A 19,967-nucleotide genomic window follows, 5' to 3' on the forward strand; every position below is an offset into this window, starting at 1 on the left:
ATCAGGCTTGTCTATAGGTTCATTTGCAAACTTCAAACGCTGATTTTTGTAGCAAGGACGTAGAAGAGGTTTTCTTCTGATGACTCTTCCATGAAGACCATATTTGTACGAGTATCTCTTTATAGTGGAATGGTGTACCAAAACTCCAGTGTCAGCCAGGTTTTTCTGGATGGATCGTGCAGTCAAACGTGGGTTTGGACTTGCTTTTCTCACACTCCTGCGAGCTGTTCTGTCTGATATTTTTCTTGGTCTTCCAGATCTTGCTTTAACTTCCACTGTTCCTGATGACTGCCATGTCTTAATTACATTCCGAACAGTTTTCTAGACAACTGCTTAGAAGAACCCATGGTACTGATTGGTGGGGCAAGGCCAGATGAGTCTGGGCATTTAAAACTTTAAGATTGACATTAACTGGTCTTTCCAGATGATAATTGAGAACAGTCCATGATACTGTCAGTCTCAGCTTTCCAAAGGGGGCGGTGCATGCTAGAAACTGCAGGGAGCCCAAACTTTTGCAGATGTCATTTTTTGTTTTCTGTTATTTTGAAAGTGTAACTGATTGAAATAAAATCTAACTTTTTGTGACATATTATATGAATGTCTGATCTGTCATTTGATGCTTTTTGGACAGTTTTCCATCTTTTCTTGGCTTTTTTATGTACATTAATAAAAAAATTTACCTGGGGTGCCCAAACATTCGCACACAGTACGACCGGGTGCTCCCTGTACAGGGAAATCGCTTTGTTTATCTAACATTAGCAGCACCACTCTCTCTCTCTGTTCTTTCTCTAGCTTGCTCCACTGCTTTGTTTTATCTAACGCCAGCACTGCTCCACATAGCGCTCTAGCTAGAATACTGTAGCAGTAGCTGTTGTTATAGCAACAAAGGAGGCTCTCGGCTGCTTTTTGGAATAAAAACGCTTTTTTTTGTTTTCTTTTTTTAAACTACAAAAGAGCCCTAGTCAACATTTTCTTGTTAAAAACGATGCCAAGTGTGAACATAGCCTAAAGGTGCATTATAAGTCATGGATCAGGAGATGATGGAACATGCTGGTTTCCAAACTGCAGTCATAAAGACATGCAGTGCATTTAAAAAATAAAAAAATCAATATCAGATGTACACAACAACAACAAAAAGTGTGAGAATGGCTGAAGGAGAGACCCATCCATCCTGATGTAAGATGAACTGCTAGATACGGTATGTCTGTTGAAAGACATATAAGTTAGCTAGGTTGCACTTGTCAAATTGCACTTGCAATCACTTTTTTATTATGATGTGCTCCTGTGCAAAGGATTTTATATCTATTTTATATATCAGTTTATGCATGATCCTAAAATACTATTTAGCAAAAAATTAAATATATGTATCTTCTCTTCTTTATGCATTGAAGCCTTTGGGTGTTTTGTGGGGCTGTTTAAGGATTTAAAGGGAATTTGAAAGGATAAAACTTCAGTTTCAGGCAATTGCTCTGTATATAAAATCTGCCATCATTGTGTTCATCTTTTTTGGATTCCAGTTCCCAGCTTTGAGTTCCACCTGGGGTTTGGTACTATAGGCTACGAAGTGAATATTTTCATTGTGAAGATTATGTTAAGTTAACCAGATAACTTTGCTGACTAAAACTTCTAGAACTTCTTAAAAACTTCACAACAGGCACCACTTTTCTGCACAAAAGACAGTCTCCCATTTCAGCTTTTCACATCTTACATAAAAGAAAGGATAATATGTAAACATGAACACTGTGATAGGGATTATTAGAAAGTGTCTCACCAAATATATACAATTACAAATCTTCACTTCCCACAGATGCTGAGTTTTTTTTAACTTCATGTGTAGAGAGTAGATCGGAAAAAATATGAAAGATAAGCCAGTAAAGCTGAGAGATTTTAAATTACTTTAATATTGTGTCTGGTAGTTAGTGTTTGCTTTCTCTTCCTATCAAATAATAGTCACAATATGGTTTTGCAAAGCTTTTTTGTCATACAATTGAGTTATTTATTTAAAGAAGGGCTGATTCATCTTCGGATGCACTGCTGTATGTCCATAATAAAGGGTGGACTGAAAGATTAACTTGATTGTTTAGCTCTCTTACAGAGTGACTCCAGCTGGTTGCCTGAAGTGTTATTCCACCATGTTTAATCATAGCAAAAACAAAGATGAGCTACATATTACAACCCTCAACACACACACACACACACACACACACACACACACACACACACACACACACAACACACAACACATGCAAACATATATCTCCACTTGAAAGCACGCAAACACGACATGTGGAAAGAGGATGTTTCATCCAACAGTGCTCTATCACGGAGGGTCGCCTACAATCCTGAAAAAAAACACTAAACTGGGTCATGAAGGAAAGACTGGTGAGTTAGCTGTGTTAGATTTACAGTGCAGAGCTAATCAGAAATGTCAAAACAAATGAACTAATTACTGCTTTCATAATCCCATTTGGATTGACATTATTAAAAAAATACTTTTAAGCAAGTCGAAATCAACGCAAAATGTAAGAAGTCACAAATGTACATACAGGCACAATGTTTGAGAATATTTACAATAGCAAAAACCTTTTAAATTTATTTTCTGATGAGACATCCATCCCACGCAAACCTGAAGATCGTGTGTGGTGTGTGTGTGGTGTGTGTGGGTGTGTGTGTGGTGTGTGTGGTGTGTGTGTGTGTGTGTGTGTGTGTGTGTGTGTGTGTGTGTGCGCGTGCGTGTGCGTGTGCGTGCGTGTGTGTGTGTTGGTAACACCTGTTAATCATTACTTGGCACATTTCCTTTTGTGCCACAGGCATCTAATTACCAGCTTCTTTCCATCCCCTGCATTGCCTTTTGCTAGTATAAAGTGATCATATAAAGGCTATATTTATACATGAGCTCAATGTGTTTAAGTTGCTAATTGCATTATAATGACTAAAGGTTTGCCAGGAAGCCTTGTGTTTTGAGCATTTATAATTGAAAATGCAGGATGTGGTGTTGAGTGAAGGAGGGAGACCCACAAATAGAACCGAACAAGAAAGACAATCCTGTGGAATTTATGTTAAAATGAAAAGGGATCAACAATCCTTTGCATTTGTATATACTTAAGATAACGAGAAAAGATTTTTACATATGCTTACTTTACGTGAGAGGGTGTGCATTGCCACCTTTGAATTAACATCATTTACTCACAGCTTCCAGAGCATGCAAAGGGAATGACCAAGGGAAGAAAGGCCTGGGGGACAGATGGAAGCAGTCAAGAAAAGGTTAAAAGAGGTAAATAAGCATTACAATTTTAGCACATAAAAGGGGCAGCACACTATGAGGTTGCCACCCTCTCTTTCAACCAGACTTTTATTTTGTCTTGAACTGTTTGAAATGAGCCCCAACCCACTGCTCTCCCCTTTCAACCCTTGAGTTACATAACAAGAGAATACCTTTTTTCATCCTCTCATCTGTTCTGTCTCTCTTCTCCTCCCCTTCGAGTCACATCACTTTGTCACGCTCTCCACACCTTTTCAGCCTCTTTTTCTCACTCTCTTTCCCTGTTCTAATCAGTGCCTGTAGTGAATAATTCACTCAGTGCAGTGGGGACTGAAGCTCTTTGATTGGCAGCCTTATTCTCCTGTCCGTTACATTATTAAAACACCTCTATTGGGCATTGTTGCTATGGTAAAGGCCATTACAGGCCAGAGGAGAGTCAGCAGTTATATGGAATGACCTCCCCAAACGCACAAACTTAATCTTTTTTCCATCTACCTTCCATCCTTGATTAAATTTATCCTTACCCTGTTTGGTAGGTCCTCCTGAATAACCCCTATGTGCCGTTACAGATGGGTTTCAGGTGGCCTCTTGGTGTGTCTAATAAGCATAGATGTTGTGTGTGTGTGTGTTTGTACGAATGTGTGTTTATATATAACACAGTCAGTCTGGACTCTGGACATACATTGTGTAAAAATAATGGAATAATTACTTGTAAAGAAATAGAAGAACAATACAGTTCCAGTTTGGACACACTTTCTCATTCACTTGAGTGGGAAAGTGTCTCCAAACTTTTAACTGGTACTGTGTGTTAAAGTAACTATAATCAATACTTTTACAATTCAAACCCACAGAGACTTATCACCCGACTCTGCAGTTCACCTCTGCTTTAAGCTTTTTTTGGTTGGGTTTGAAAAAATGTGTTTTGGTTCACATTTTTGGCTTCAGCAGGCAGCTGTTTTGTGTGTAAAAAAGGAAAAGAGGAAGAAAAAAAAAGTCTGCTGGATATAAATAGGCAAATGTTCGCTAAAATGTTTGCCATATCAACTTAAACAATGATAGGTCAGTGTTGTGTTTTGCTTGTTTCCACTGTCCCTAAGTGGCAAAAAAAACCCAGAAATACAGGCATAAAAATGAATAGCTGTAGATAATTTTTATTTTTTTATACAGTCAACCAAAACTTTTAAATACTTTAGCTCAATTGTGAACTTGTATAAGATAGGAAGTCCCCAATTCCCTGTACACCCAGTGTGCCTCGCATGAATTGCACTTTAAACCTGTGTTATACCCATGTGTTAACCAATGGAGCCCTTTAGCCACAGTTTGATTATGTAAATCAGGTTAGGAGATATGACGGCAACAATTACAACTCTGATGCCACTTTTCCGCCTTGTGCATCTGAAATTACTTTCTCTAAGAACATTCAAGGTTTCTTCAGCTTCTGTTCCCATGTGCCCCAGATTGCTTTTTTTAATATTAAAAATGCCTTTCCTCAGGATAAACACCCATATGAACACGTAAGGATGCACAATAATCGCACACTTCCAAAAGAGCACACACAAGAAACATCCAGGATAAGCCCAGAATGGGAGGAGATCGGATGAGTGAATTAAAAGATGGGGGAGACAAAGGGGGAGAAATGGGGGAAGTATGGAGAAGCATAATGGAGGACGAAATGACGCTTGGTCTTATAGAGATTGAGGGCACCATAGCTGCAATGTAACTGGGACTTAACTGTGCCAATGTCATTCTGTTTATGGGCTGTGTGGGTGAGTGTGCACCTCTGCATTAGTGTGTGTAAATATTTCCTTTTTTTTTCTTCTGAAATTCAATTCACACTCTCTCGCACTCCCTTGCCCAAGGAAGTCATCTGTCAAAGTGGGTAGCTGGGGAGGTCTGTGGTGGGTGGGTATGTGTCTCTCCATGTATGTCTGTGTGTGTGTCTCCGTGGGTCTTTGAGCAATTTGTTTTTGCTCTGATTCCTCCAGTTTCTCAGGCCTTCCGCAGTCTCAGTGCTATTAGCCCTGTGCCCTGCTCTGAAGGGGAAGACTGAACAAAAATACCCTCTGAACTTTAATTTATATCTCTTCTTTTTTCTAATTTTCTCTGTCTTCTCATCTCTTGTCTCTGTCTTTTTCTCTGGTTAGAAATAGCATTGGGTCTCAGGAAAGCAGCCTTTAGTTCACCAGTTATAAATTAAAGCACTGATGTACTGTCTCTGTCATCTCTGAATGATGCCACTAAATAGTTTGCTAGACAAATGATCTAACAGTAAGTTCTTTAGACTGTTTTTGAAAGTGATTTTTATAGAATTTACCAGGTCTCTGAGTGATTCAAGTTACTGGGCTTATTGTCATTAGTGCAGAATGGGTCCACCCTGGGAGATTTTTTAAATAATTTCATATAGACAGATAAATCATGAAACTGCAAGAGTTGACACTAATCATGTGTGTGTTTATGTATGTGTGCAGGTGTAAATGTGTGTGTCAAGCTTGATATAATCATATCTGTCACCCTTTTTTTGGAAGCTGTAAGAAATTGTCTTAGTTTTTTCATCACATTGTCCTCTATCTCAAAAGAGAACAGAAAGCTTGTGTGGGTCTAATTAAGAGAGACTCAAAATGTACCAAATGATCGTGAAGTTAAAAAAAAGCGGTGACGAGAGAATTAAAAACATGTCTGTTTTTAATTAAGTTTTTTATTTTTAGGAAAAACTATCAAAACAGTGACCGTAAATGATTTTACAGTTATTAGGCTTTTTGTGGATTAAGTTATATAGCCTAGTGAACAAGCTGGGGAGACGTTCCATGGAATAAGAGAATTGTTTATTCTCAAGATGCATGACAACTATGTGAGGTGGGATGTACTGTCAAAATTTCCCTTTTTAAACAATCCATTTGGAAATACAATTTCCTCCAATATTCCTGTTTTACTGTAATTAGTGCCAGGCCTTCCTGTCCTTTTTATTTCCACTGCACGCAGAAGGAATCACTTTGGGAAATGGCTGCGAAAGCCTAATAGATGTGCTTTTTTTTCTTCTTCTTTTTTTTTAAAGATTTTTATATTGGACTTTTATGGCCTTTACTGACAGAACAGCTTGAAGAGAGGAAAGGGGAAAGAGAGGGGGGGATGACATGCAGCAAAGGGCCATGGGACGGATTCTAACCCGAGGCCGCTGCCAAGGACTTAGCCGACACGGGGCGCTACACTACCGGGTGAGCGAGACGTCGCCACATAGATGTCCCTCTTTTGTTAATTTTTCAGCATTGTTTCTATAAAAAAAAAGACTTTCTGGTCCTTACTGGCATTTAATTGGTTGATGTTTGGCAGTGTGTCCTATCGATTACAATGTTGTCACTGCTTTCAGGACCACTGACCTGGCTGCTGGGCAAGCTGTTGTATTGTATTAAGTGTTTTACTGTACATACAAATGTAGATCTAATGATGATGTTTCATTTATTTGGCTACTAAACATATTTGTGTCGAATCATTAATGTTTTGTTATCAAATGTGCCGTGAATGAGTCCGCCTTACATGCATTCGCAACACTAAAATCAAAGTCCTCGGTTTGTAATTGTTCAGCTGTTATCAATTTGACCTCAATTGTAAATTTGTACTCTCTCAGTTTGTAAATCAGTTTCAAATCTGTTATGAAAGAAACAACATGCCTCTCATTTAGAAAAACCACAACACTGTCACAAAGTCGGTGTCACTGAAAAAGTGTATTTAATATTATATAACATGTAGTAGTGGGAAGAGGGTGTAACACATGCTGAGCTGTTTTTGACACACACATTTATATGTGTGTTCTCTGATCACTAGGGCAGAGATATCTAAATGCCAAAACTGAATAATTTATCAAGGCAACACCTTTCAGAGAGGGCAGTGATGGGGGGGATGAAGACAGATGGAATGAAAATAAGTCTGATAAATGAGTGAGTGGAGGGCAAGAGGAGAGAGAATGATAATAGACAACATACACTGTGTGTGTGTGTGTGTGTGTGTGTGTGTGTGTGTGTGTGTGTGTGTGTGTGTGTGTGTGTGTGTGTGTGTGCACACATTGTATTGTATCTGAGCTGTCAATTTTATTGACAGGAGAAAAGCTGGTATTTGGAGTGGCTCCTTAGTCAACCCTGACATGCATGTTAATACACAGTCGTTTAAAGGCACTCACTGGTCAAAGACAAACAGCAGTAGCACCTTTTGCCCTTTCAAACCATTTTTTATTTATTTACAAAGACAAGTTGTTATGCGATGGTATTGTATTGTAATTGTGACCCAGAAGTCCAGTACTAAACAAAAGGAGTACCAATCTTTTTGGAAACTGGTGGGTATGTAGCAATGTGATACCTGAACTGAGTTCATGTGTTTTCTTAAGTTGGCATCGTGTAATATTCTATTTGCTACATCCTGCACAATTGGTGGTATTTAAAAATACTCTTGATATGGACTGGAATTAGCTGTAGTCATCTACTGGTCAAATCCAAATTATGAACATGGCGACTTCAAGCTTCTACGTACACAGCGTAGGTATCAGCCGTAAGAACAAATGTGTAATGTGGGGCACAGTGTTCAGAGTTCAGCTAGATGTTTCTGCAGGGAAGCTGTAGACCAGATTTGTGTGACGTCTGCCCTGGAATAGTGACACTGAGACAAACAGTAAGCCACTTGACAAGCTGGAAAAATCCCCATCCTGAAACATGTAATGTTATTTCATTATTTTAGAAAACAGGGAACTTTCCTCCCAGCAAGTGTCTGGTAGCAAGAGGGAATCCATGCTGCTTGCTATTGAAAGGCCCACCAGATATAATCCTCAAAGCGTGTGCAGGGATACAACTGCAAAATACTGTGAGACCTGAGGTTCGAAACTTTACCAAACAATTATGATTATTAAGCAGCAAGAAACAAATATGGAAAAAGTGCAGACTAAACAGACCGCTTGGCTTATAAATAATTGTAAATTGTAATTACAATGGTAAATTGTAATTGTAAATTGTAAATTCTCCTTTTAATGTTTAATGCATTTTAGTTATAATCAAGTATGCATAACCAGATTAACAATTTTAGATTGTGTACATTTTGAATCAATTTGGCATGTGTAGACATTAAAAAATAAAAATCAAAGTTTCTATGTTCTCTAGGCGTACTTCTTTTGTGGCCATAAAAAGCCCCAAATCTTGAAATGTAATCAACCCAGATTCCTGGGGTACTAAGATACAGTAAATACTGAAGAAGCTTTAGTAAATCCTACCATTCATCTGTTTTGTCTTAGAAAGAAAAATTGCATGCAAATCTAGTAGCCTCTGCCGATACTTTCCTTTTCTAAAGACTCATCATTCAAACTTAACCTCGACCATGTCAATCGTTAAAGGGGATGTAATGAACGTTTTAACTTAACCATCATTTGCATGAATATGATAATAACAATGGGTTTTACAAAGAAGTCCTGCGGTTTAGGCGACGGTGATTCACGGGTGACAGAAATGTGTGTTTTTAATATGTTAATGAATGTAAACTGGCACTAAACAGAACTGCTGAATCCACACAATAGTGTTGCCTGTGTGGCCTTGTGATTACGGGGATTAACAAATTACTTTATGGATTTCTAAAATGTCCTCTACACACATTTACGTGCATGGACTTAAGATGTACTTCAGGGGTCTGATAATTCAGGAGTAGATGTTGAATGTAAAAATAGACAAGAAAAGATTAATATACCATGATGTTGAGAGGTGAAGTGTGTGATAGGAGGTGAAGGAAGCAAAAGAAAAATAAACTAAAGGAGAAAAGTGCATGTTCGTACAGTTGCTGTTGGCAAAGACAGGCTGGCCCACTTAACCATGATTTACGGCCTGAGAGAGAGTGTACATGGAGGCCAGAAAGGCCACCAAGGAGAGTGTGTGTGTGTGTGTGTGTGTGCGTGTGTGTGTGTGTGTGCGTGCGAGAGAGCTTAGTTCTATTATTGACTTTTTGTCTCTGCTAAAACCAGGCAGGCTTTGAAAAGGCATGGGTTCTCATGGTAACATCACTCAAACACACTTAATCACACATTAAAAACACACACACACACGGGGTTCCAACATTCCCTTTCCATTTTCATCTATCTGTAAAATCCCAGCGGGATAAAGCCACAGGAATATGGAAAATGGGGCTGAAAGGTGCCCTACAGCTGATGTCATCCTTTCCTGAAGCTTGCTTCTATTCATATTGCATTAGGCAACCCTTCCACCTACTGATGCCATCAATGCACAAAAAAGGCTAAGCAAGAAAGACAAGGTCCACAGATTAGTCTGACAGTTGTTGCATTGGAAGTAGCAGATTTTTGTCTGATTATTTATTTATTTATTTATTTATTTAATTTTTTGAAGGAAGGTAATGTTTGTCTGTCTATCTACCACTTTAGTCCAGACTTACATGTCTCAGGTGTTGAATGCATTGTATCTTCATGGTTCCCAGCAGATCAAAGTCTTCTCTCTGTGAAATATTTCAATACTGTATTTACCAACCAGATTCATTCAGTCATTCATTCACACATTCATGGTTCCCAGAGGATGAAGCTTATACTGACTTGGGTGATGCCCTGACTTTTCACACCCCCATGAGGTTCACATTTGTGGTTTTGAGTGAAATGGCACGACTGTTATTGCTATCTCCGGAAAGGGAAGAAAATCTAGAGAGACCCAAGAGTCTGTCAGAGTAGAGAGGCAGTATAGCACTAGCACACTTGTACATGCAGCACACGTCTTTGTCTAACACTACATTCAACAAGTAATGTTTAAGCTGCACTATGCAACTTCATGATTTCATTTGGCAATCAAAGATGGTCATTCAATGTAAATTGATGAAACTGTGGACCCAGCTGTCTGCGGTGGTAAATCTAGCCTTCTTTCACTGGAGTGCAGACTCACTGATATTTAGGAAACAGTTGTAATGGCTCACTCTGTTTCAGCTTCACACTATTCATTTGGAAAAAAAACAGGGTGAATGTGCAGTATCTCCATTACTGGAGGCTGCTCTCCTCTGTTTTAAACCCAATCTGTTATTTGGTCAGAAAAAAAGCAGCTGTTTATTTATTAGCTGCTTTAACATATAATAAATATATATTCATAATGTATTTTATTGTAGCATAATCATATGTGTTCCATATATGCTAAGACAATATTTTTTTTTATTAAATTGTGTCTGTTATAATAGAGTGAAAAAAACGTACTCTGTATTGTGGAGGACAGACGGTCACTGTGGATGCATTAGAGCATATTTCACTGTGTGTACCAACAACCATCTGGACCAACTGGGGCCACGGTGGAAAGCCAGTGCAGAGAGGAACATGTCAAAAAGGGAATCTGTAAAAACAGATTGGCCAGATACAGTTCATTTATGAAAAGATGTCCCTAGAAATATATAATCAAGCAACAGCCAACCTATTTAAATTACCTACATTTAAAAATAAATAACAGTAACTGAGCTAATTTGGCAATATCAAAACAAGTAAATAGATATTGCATAACATGAAGTCAATACATTTTAATATATTTTCCCAGTAACACTTCTATCTTGGTTTTAAACACACCTACTTTTTTTCAGATCAGTGACAAATAGTGACATATTGCGGTTAAATAATATAGTTTGTATTACATAGTCTAATACACAGGGGAAATATTGTGATATTGTGAATATAATGTTAAAAAGTTAGGCGGATGAGAAAAAGATTATAAGGTGTGGAAAGGAATGAGTGAAGGTGAGAGACATGGAGGAAGAGAAGATGATGTGAGAAATTGAAGTGTGGTTGGGGCTCTCATATTTCCGCTTTTTTAATCCTGAGACTCCCACCAACATGGCTTCCATAGCTCTTTACTACCAAATCTGCCGCAAAGGGGAAACAAAATGCACTCTTTTTATAGACTGACAAATGAAGTATCTGCTGTGTAATGCAATTATTTAGCAACTGTTCTAATGGTTGCATGGTCTCATTTTGACTCTCCAGTCTGAGAAAGATTTGGTTTCTAAGTAGTCATAAGTAGGGCGGAACACAGAGACACCCACTATTAATTAATAGATAATGACAAGGTTTTATAATTCATCAAAGTCATGCGTAGTCTCCAGAGCTTCACATGGGTAACACATTAGAGTTCTCATTTCAAGGATCTTCAGCCTTGCATCCTGCGAAAATGAAGGCTTTAATTTTCCATTTCTGTCCTCATTCTGTATCTAAATGGAAGTGACGGTTGGTGTGTGAAGCAGGGAAGCCCCCCTAACTTGCTGCTGCAGCTGACACGCTCCGGTGCGACTGCATGTATAATGTATCGCCTGCTCCTACATCTTCACATGTGACACTCTAGTCCTGCTGGAACGCTCCAGAAACCTGTCCTGGATCCAATACAACCTACAAAAACAGATGCTTTTATGTGGCAAAGTTTCAAGACAATGAAAAAGTATTCTGAAGTCTGTAAATGCGACGTGATGTTTCCGTTGCTAGGGTTACATCCGGACCTGATGCAGCTCTTGACCAGTCAGGCTTTGTTCTACAGATGGTCCTGTCCTCTCTCCCTCTCTGCTTCTCCTCCTGTCTGCCTCCCCTGTGTCTCTGTCTTGTGCACCTGCACTCTGGCCCTGATATCTATGGTTATGCTAATGTGAACAGTTAATTAATAAATCCACACACACAATTGCTTTGTCCATATGGGCCTCCTCTTCATTTGTGAATATTCAGATTACAGCACCCCTGTGTGCTTTTAGTTTCTTCTAGTGGATAGGGAGAGGATGTGGGATGGCTGAGGGCATGTCACTGGCTGAGTAACAGGAAGACACTGCTTGTTATAGTGGAAAGATTAAAATCTGGATCTAATTTATCATAGAAATTACAAGTGGATTTGAATGAGTTGTCTGGGGGATAATAAAGAGTCATGGTTGTCATTGAATCTCACAATAGCAGGTATTGCATTAGCTAGGCCAGTTCATTAGAAAAAACAATAATGATGTGCACATTATGTTTAAAAGTAATTTCACTTTTTTCATTGAAAAAAAAAACTACTGCAGGAACATGTAAACTGTATACTTTACAATTTATATTTTCTATGTAAATCATGCATGGCATGACGCATGTCATATAAATTAGACTACCATTGTTCCCTTGTGAATAAAATGTCTTCCTGTCTGTCTGTGTGTGTCTGTGTGTGTGTGTGTGTGTGTGTGTCTGTGTGTGTGTGTGTTTGTGTGTTTGTGTTTGTGTGTGTGTGTCATTCCCATTCCCTAAGGCCTGTCAGGGGATAGATAACCAGAGAAGCACTTAAACTTTCTCCACAGCTCAAGGGAGATGTGATCAAGTGACATTTATTTCCAGAGTCACAAAGACATCCGGGATGTGTCTGCACCATCCCATCACAACCTCCACAGAGTTTTCCCATCATAGAAAGCCAATCTTTTAGATTCATGTATGCTCAGACATGTAATTATCAGTTGATCCTCTTTGCTTTATCTTTGTAGCTACCATATAATGCAAAACATCTGAAATGATAGTATTACTTTTTTAGCCATGCTATGTTGGTCTGTTTGACAGTTCATCACTCTGGCCTAAACTGAAAATCTACTACTATGTGATTAATTGCCATTACATGTTGTACACTCACGGCTGAATTCTACTGACTTTAGTGATCCAGTGACTTTTCTTCTAGTGCCATGCCACCAGCACATATCTTAAAATGCAGAAAGGATTGGCATAAATGTGTGTGCATTTAGCTCAAAGCATCCATGTACCCAAGTACAGCCTTGCAGAGCCTCTAGCATGTCTGTAGACTGTAGCTTTTTTTTGGTATTAGAGCCAGCTTTGTTTAGCAATTTTTGCACAAGGAAATTGCTATGGCACCAATGCCAGACCCATTGTGAAGACACAAAGAAATTTCCACAAACACCGAAGAGGAAAGGAATTAATGAAACATTGGCTTGGCCGGATGGGCAGTAGCATAGTCTCATTAGATACAAGGAAAACAAATCAGACAAACAACAAGCAAACTAAATGTTCCAGCTTACAGCTCCAATTACAGCTGTAGTGTACTGTGGTGGGTTGTAATGAGGAAAATGTTAATATTTCCTGTGGTGATGGCCTAAAAGCAAACAGTTCTTGAGAGCAACTGATGCACATGTAGACTACATGATGTAGTCTACTTGTGAGGTCAGAGTTTACAAAAACACATAAATGCTGACCGGTAGACGCTGGGACATGTTTGCCAGATATAATCCCCATCCTTGGTTTTCTCTTAAAGACTTCAACTTCACCCTTTTCCAGGAACTGTGTGAATGGAGGCTGCTGTGCATCCTTTTGCAGAAGATCCAAACCAGCCCATTTTCTGAAGTGCAACCAGATGTCCATGACCTCAGCCAGCTGAGCTGTTCTTCCTGCAAAATTACCCCCTTTCCCCCCTCACATGCTGTTTGGGCCTGTTTCAATGCCTTTCAGTCAGCCACATTCCAGTTTGAGGCATTCAAGTGCAATGTGCAAGGTAGCCTAATTTTGTAAGTTAATAAGGGAGTTGGGGTGGTCCTATATTTAACACAGAGTGGAAACCACATTAAAAGGCCCTTTGGCTGTCCCTGAGCTCTTTCCCTGTGGAACGACTGGCCCTTTTAATACAAGACAGCTTCAATGTGGCCTCAATAGGAAAACAGGCTCTTCACATATACTGTAGTCAGTCAAAGTCCCAGACCTTACCAACCATTGGCATCCTGTACATAGGTATAGAATTGTCAGAATTTTAACACTTAGACCCAGGGCAAGGATCTGAAACTGCAACCTTTTTATTAGTCATCAAATTGGAATTTATCTCTCCTGTATTTCTTCTGTTAAATTATTTTTATTTTTCATGACAACCATAGAATAGGTTATCTGGTTGAACAGACCTCAGTTAAGTTTTTGGAACCAAACTCACTGTAAAAGGGAGGTGGGTTACAGTGGGGGAAGAAGTATTAAAATAATTTACATAAGTAAAAGTTATAACACCATAATATTACATTTTCCATCATTCCTGCAATCAAAATGACATGTAAGTAAAAGTATAAAATAATTAACAAATTGTACTAAAGGTATCAAAAGCGAAAGTAGTTATTATGCAGCAGAATGGCCCCTGTCGTAGTTAAATTCTCATTTATATTATAATAAAGCATTGTTATTGTTGCAGCATAAACATGTCTGGTCAAGTTGGAGCTACTTGTACCAATGTTCTACCATTCTGAAGTAAAATGAAGTAGCTAGTAACAATAGCTGATTTAAGTCAGGGTATGCCTGCAGGGAATACATGTAAATAGATGCAATATTTTTACAAGTAGAACAAGTTTGTGTGGGTGTGTGAGTATGTGGCTGTGTGTGTCAGATTTGGTGTTGCTACACATTGCCCATATTGATGGGAGACTTCTCAGATTAGTCCATTCATTTGATGCTCATTTAATTTAATCTGGAGGAAGCAGATGTTCATGAGCAGCTCACAGTCATCCCTCACAATTAGTTCAAAGCCTCCCTTCTTCCTCCCTTTGATATTGCTTTTCCTCCACTTGTTGATATGTTGTCTGAACATGCACTTTTTTAGTGTATAAAGAATGAAGGTAAAATGTGAGTGTGACTCCTATTAAAGGCATCAAAACAGCAGACTAAAAAAATGACACTTCACATTTTTATTTTCTTTGTTGAGCAGAGTCAGCTTTGAAGCCAGTCAACTTTCATGCTTTCTCTCGCTCATTTTTATTCTCAGCTCGCATACACACCCACCACCACCCACACGGTGAAGCATACAAGTGTTGGCAATGGCAGTAAATGTAAATATATGAAGACCTTCCACTGACTGACTACATATATCTCCAAACCCAAAGTAGCTCCTTTTTAGAAGAGAGGACCAGCAAAATGTCCTCCCTGTGTGCGTGGGAAATACTCTCCACACACTTTCCATGCAGGTTATTAAGTTCACATGTGGTGCCATATACATTAAAGAACAAGCAACGCATTCACAGTAGTTATCATTTTATCATCATTGTTCCAATAAGGAAAATGTGAAACGGTGTGAACATGTGTGGGGAAAGTGTGATCCCATTCTACAAAGGAAATGGAACTGTTTAGTCCATGGGTAAATTACTTGGTTTCAGCAGATTTTGTAACACAAACACTGGAGACCTGATTAAGGACATGCAACAAAGTTCCCCTGCTGGACTTGACATTACTGTTCGTGGTTGCTGTATTAATAATTGAGTAAAAGCTTAAAAAACAGCGCCAATAAAACAGTTGGTTTCTTTTCTGGGTCTGTCCTCAATTAAAGACTAATTCATTAGTTGAGTTAATCGAAAAATCTGAACACTCTGTTTCCCAAAAAAGAATCAAGCAAAAGCATCACTTTAGATCTTGTGTTTTCCAGACATGTGCACCTAAGTTTCTTGAAAAGAAGTCATTCAGCATAAAAAAGCATAGTAAATGACTAATTGACTGAAGAAATCTTTGTTGACAAAGGCCGAAACGACCGACCGAGCACTATTTAAATAAAGTGCAAAACTATAACACTGGTCCAAAGGTAAATAAAAATGGAAACTACAATTCCATATTTTGCAATGAATTCATGACCACAGTGTTTATGATCGGCCTAGCTCCAGATTACAGATGGCAGCTAGTGGCTACACCAGACTTCTCTGACCTTTTGTCTTTGTCATCAAGCTTCTTTAGGTTCTGTAGTGCTTTGGCTCCTTCCACTTTGGTTGTCTTAATCATGCCTGCAGGTGAGAAATATTTTTTGTAAAGAGAAAAACTTTCGGTCCCTGTAACTCTTATTCAGCACCTCGGACAGCAACCCCCAGGGGCTGAAAATCCCTGAAACTAAAAAACAAAATGATGCTAAACAAACTTGTATGGAACAATTGAAGGAGACAACTGGAGCAATAACTAATGGATAAGAAAATACGTTGTGGTCAGTTTATTATATAACCGATACTTTGCCAACCTACAATATCTGCTTGTGAGGAGTCATAGCTCTTTTTGATATATGCATGTCTCCTATTTTCTTGCTTTTTCATGTATTCTAGGGACACTTATCACTTTTAGGGCTCAATTAGTTGTAAAGGCTAAATAGCACATTGCATCTAATAAAACGGGGAGTAAAAATCGGACAGGTTTCAGATTTGAGAGGCAAGGATTACTCTCTCTCTCTCTCTCTCTCTCTCTCTCTCTCTCTCTCTCTCTCTCTCTCTCTTTCTCTCTTTCTCTCTCTCTCTGTGTCTGTCTCCTGTGTGATTATGTCTGATCACATCTGTCAGGACCGGTGATGTTGTGTACTGTATTTGCCCTTTTGACATTCACCATATTAGCCCTTAAATATTACATGGAGATTGTGTGGGTCTGGTAGGATTGTGTGTGTCCCATGATGTCATGTTCATATTTTCTTGAGCTCATAGTAGGCTACTTGTTTTTAAATGTCGTGTAGTACATGACATATTTGATATTATTTTACTTAAACAACACATCGACCCATTCGACCTCTCTCCTCTCTTTCCTCGTCCTCCTTGCTCCACTTTACTAACTCGTCGCCCACTGTACCACTGCCACTTAGGCATCAATTATACTAAAGATACCAGCCATCATTTATTTGTGCATAACTAAGAAACTAACAACGGCAAAATTAAGTATATTATTCAATTTCCAGATGCATTTTACCATGGCACACCCGTTTCTTGGATGAAAATTTAACAAAGGGTAGGCTCTAATTAGATGAGCATTGAAAATGTCCTAGTGTGGCATTGACCTTGTTGCAAGGTGTGTGTGTGTGTGTGTGTGGTGTGTGGTGTGTGTGTGTGTGTGTGTGTGTGGTGTGTGTGTGTGTGTGGTGTGTGTGTGTGTGTGTGTGTGTGTGTGTGTGTGTGTGTGGTGTGGGTGTGTGTGTGTGTGTTGGGTGTGTGTGTGTGTGTGTGTGTGTGTGTGTGTGTGTGTGTGTGTGTGTGTGCGAGACGGAGAGGGACAGAGGGAGGCGGGCACGCCCAAACGATAGTGTTGAATGACGCCCGTCTGTTGCTTCTTGTTTATATCTGCGTCCTGCGATTGGCGGAGGACAGGGAAAGGTATCCAGCGCTGGCGCGTCGTGGGCGGGTGGATGTCCTGCTTATAAACCCAGATCTTTCCTCGTGGGCGGGAACAGCAACAGTAGTGAAGCTCAGGAAGAGAGAGAGAAAGAGAAGAGGAGAAGAGGCTGTGGTGGCGGCTGTGGTTGACCGGGGTTCGCGGAGGGGGCGAGGTGGCCGCCCCTGAATGCCTCTTCAACCGCGCATGGACGACCACCTCAGCCTCCTGCAATCACCCCCGCCGAGCGCAACCAAAACCCGGAGCGACAACCTGGTGAACCACGGATACACCGAGACAGAAGGCGACGTGATGACGGTTGTGGCGTGTGACAACATGCTGGAAGAGTCGGCGGCTCTCCCGGGCCACCACTCCCTGGACCGATATGAACCGGACCAAGAATGCTGCGAGAGGGTCGTCATCAACATTTCAGGGTTACGCTTCGAGACCCAGCTCAAAACTCTCTCCCAGTTTCCAGAAACGCTCCTGGGGGACCCCAAGAAGAGGATGAGGTACTTTGATCCTCTCAGAAACGAGTACTTTTTCGATCGAAACCGACCCAGCTTTGATGCTATTCTGTATTACTACCAGTCTGGCGGGCGCATCAGACGACCGGTAAATGTGCCCATTGACATTTTCTCTGAGGAGATCCGATTCTATGAGCTGGGTGAGGAGGCTATGGAGAAGTTCAGGGAGGATGAGGGGTTCATAAAGGAGGAGGAGCGGCCGTTGCCAGAGAATGAATTTCAAAGACAGGTGTGGCTGCTTTTTGAATACCCAGAGAGCTCGGGTCCTGCACGGGGCATAGCGATAGTATCTGTCCTGGTCATTCTCATCTCCATTGTCATCTTCTGCTTAGAGACACTGCCGGAGTTCAGGGACGACAACAGGGATCCGATCACCATTGAACCTGTGATTAATGGCACGCTCCCGTATTTCACCAGCCCCTTCTCTGACCCGTTCTTTGTTGTGGAGACTTTATGTATCATCTGGTTCTCCTTCGAGCTGCTGGTGCGCTTCTTTGCATGCCCGAGTAAAGCCACGTTCTCCAAAAACATTATGAACATTATTGACATCGTGGCTATCATTCCCTATTTCATCACCCTGGGCACAGAGCTGGCAGAGAGGCAGGGAAACGGACAGCAGGCCATGTCATTAGCCATTCTGCGCGTAATTAGGCTTGTTCGGGTATTTCGTATCTTCAAACTCTCGCGTCACTCCAAAGGCCTTCAGATTTTAGGACAGACTCTGAAGGCCAGTATGCGTGAGCTGGGCCTGCTTATCTTCTTTTTGTTCATCGGTGTCATACTTTTCTCCAGTGCTGTTTACTTTGCTGAGGCAGATGACCCAGATTCGGGTTTCACCAGCATCCCGGACGCTTTCTGGTGGGCTGTTGTCACCATGACCACCGTGGGCTATGGAGACATGCACCCCGTGACAATAGGGGGAAAGATTGTGGGGTCTTTGTGCGCCATCGCTGGTGTGTTGACCATTGCCCTGCCTGTGCCTGTCATCGTCTCCAATTTTAACTACTTCTATCACAGAGAGACGGAGGGCGAGGAGCAGGCACAATATCTGCACGTGGGCAGCTGTCAGCCTCTAGCAGACACTGAGGAAGAGCTGAGGAACACTCGCTCCTCTTCCTTAATCAGCAAGAGCGAGTATATGGTGATAGAAGAGCACGGTATCAACAGCGCTTTCAAACAGCAGCCCAACTTCCCCACCACCACCACACAAAACAACTCACAGAATTGCGTGAATATAAACAAAAAGATTTTCACTGATGTGTAGCCAATTTTGGAGTCATGGCCCTGAACACAGAAAGGGGCGGTGTGTAAACACAGCTGCTTCTGTCGTTGCGCTGCAGCGTGTGGAAGCAAATCAGGTGAAGAAAGAAAGCAACCCCTGTCTGTTCAGAGACGCTGCTTTGTGCTCCACTAAAAGAATCCGGATTTTTCATTTGGCTGATCTGAATTCATGATTCTCTGTTTTCCTTTCGCGCTTGGAGAGAAAGAGCTCTTAAAGTAGCTAGTAGGATTACTATTCTTCTCTGAGTAAGGATATTGACCTGTTGTGCATTGTGCAATAGTCAAAATATTATCACAACAGGTAGTATTATAAGCTTTATAACTGTGAAAGTACAACTGTATGCTTGATGAATCACTCACATTGTATTAACATGCGTTATGAGTCGTGATTCGTCAGTCATAGCCTATGTAGCCTATACTATTCAGTCATTTAAATCTGTGTGTGTATAAACACATGTAATGTCTGAAAAACTCAGTAATGCATATATTATCTCAATTAGACCGTTCTGTGATGCCTTTATTGTGCGTTAAAGTCTAGTCCAAATGCTGCTGTCTTTAAATGAATCCCCTGTCTTTCCTTAATATGAATTATCCCAGTAGGCTATTTAATGCGTTTAAACGTCACCATATAAACTCAATGGCCCGCCGACTGTCAGTGTCTCAATATCTGTTTAAGCGGGGAAAGACGCAAACAAAAAGCGATCAAATATGGAACGTGCTTCTCTTTGGATGCCTCAAATATAGCCAGTCGCCATGGCAACGGTCGTTTCTTCGGTAACCCCAGTCACTGTTGCCATGGCATCCTTGTTTCCACAGTAACCCC

General features: G+C 40.4%; 2 protein-coding genes across 3 annotated transcripts in view; one reads left to right on the forward strand and one right to left on the reverse strand.

Moving 5' to 3' along the window:
* The window catches only part of LOC116692455 (rho-related GTP-binding protein RhoA-C), a 732,216-nt gene that overhangs the window by 171,237 nt on the left and 541,012 nt on the right, over nt 1–19,967 (reverse strand). The window lies entirely within an intron of this gene.
* Nucleotides 17,339–19,967, forward strand: part of LOC116692437 (potassium voltage-gated channel subfamily A member 3) — a 9,371-nt gene continuing 6,742 nt past the window's right edge. For both annotated transcript variants that reach the window (XM_032520735.1, XM_032520734.1), the window contains exon 1: nt 17,339–19,967. This exon is cut by the window's right edge and continues 316 nt beyond it. In XM_032520735.1, the coding sequence (XP_032376626.1) occupies nt 17,526–19,127 (1,602 nt within the window). In that variant the 5' untranslated portion in view covers nt 17,339–17,525 and the 3' untranslated portion in view covers nt 19,128–19,967.

The sequence above is a fragment of the Etheostoma spectabile genome, chromosome 7 (genome assembly GCF_008692095.1).
Source record: "Etheostoma spectabile isolate EspeVRDwgs_2016 chromosome 7, UIUC_Espe_1.0, whole genome shotgun sequence".
Taxonomy (NCBI): Eukaryota; Metazoa; Chordata; class Actinopteri; order Perciformes; family Percidae; genus Etheostoma; species Etheostoma spectabile.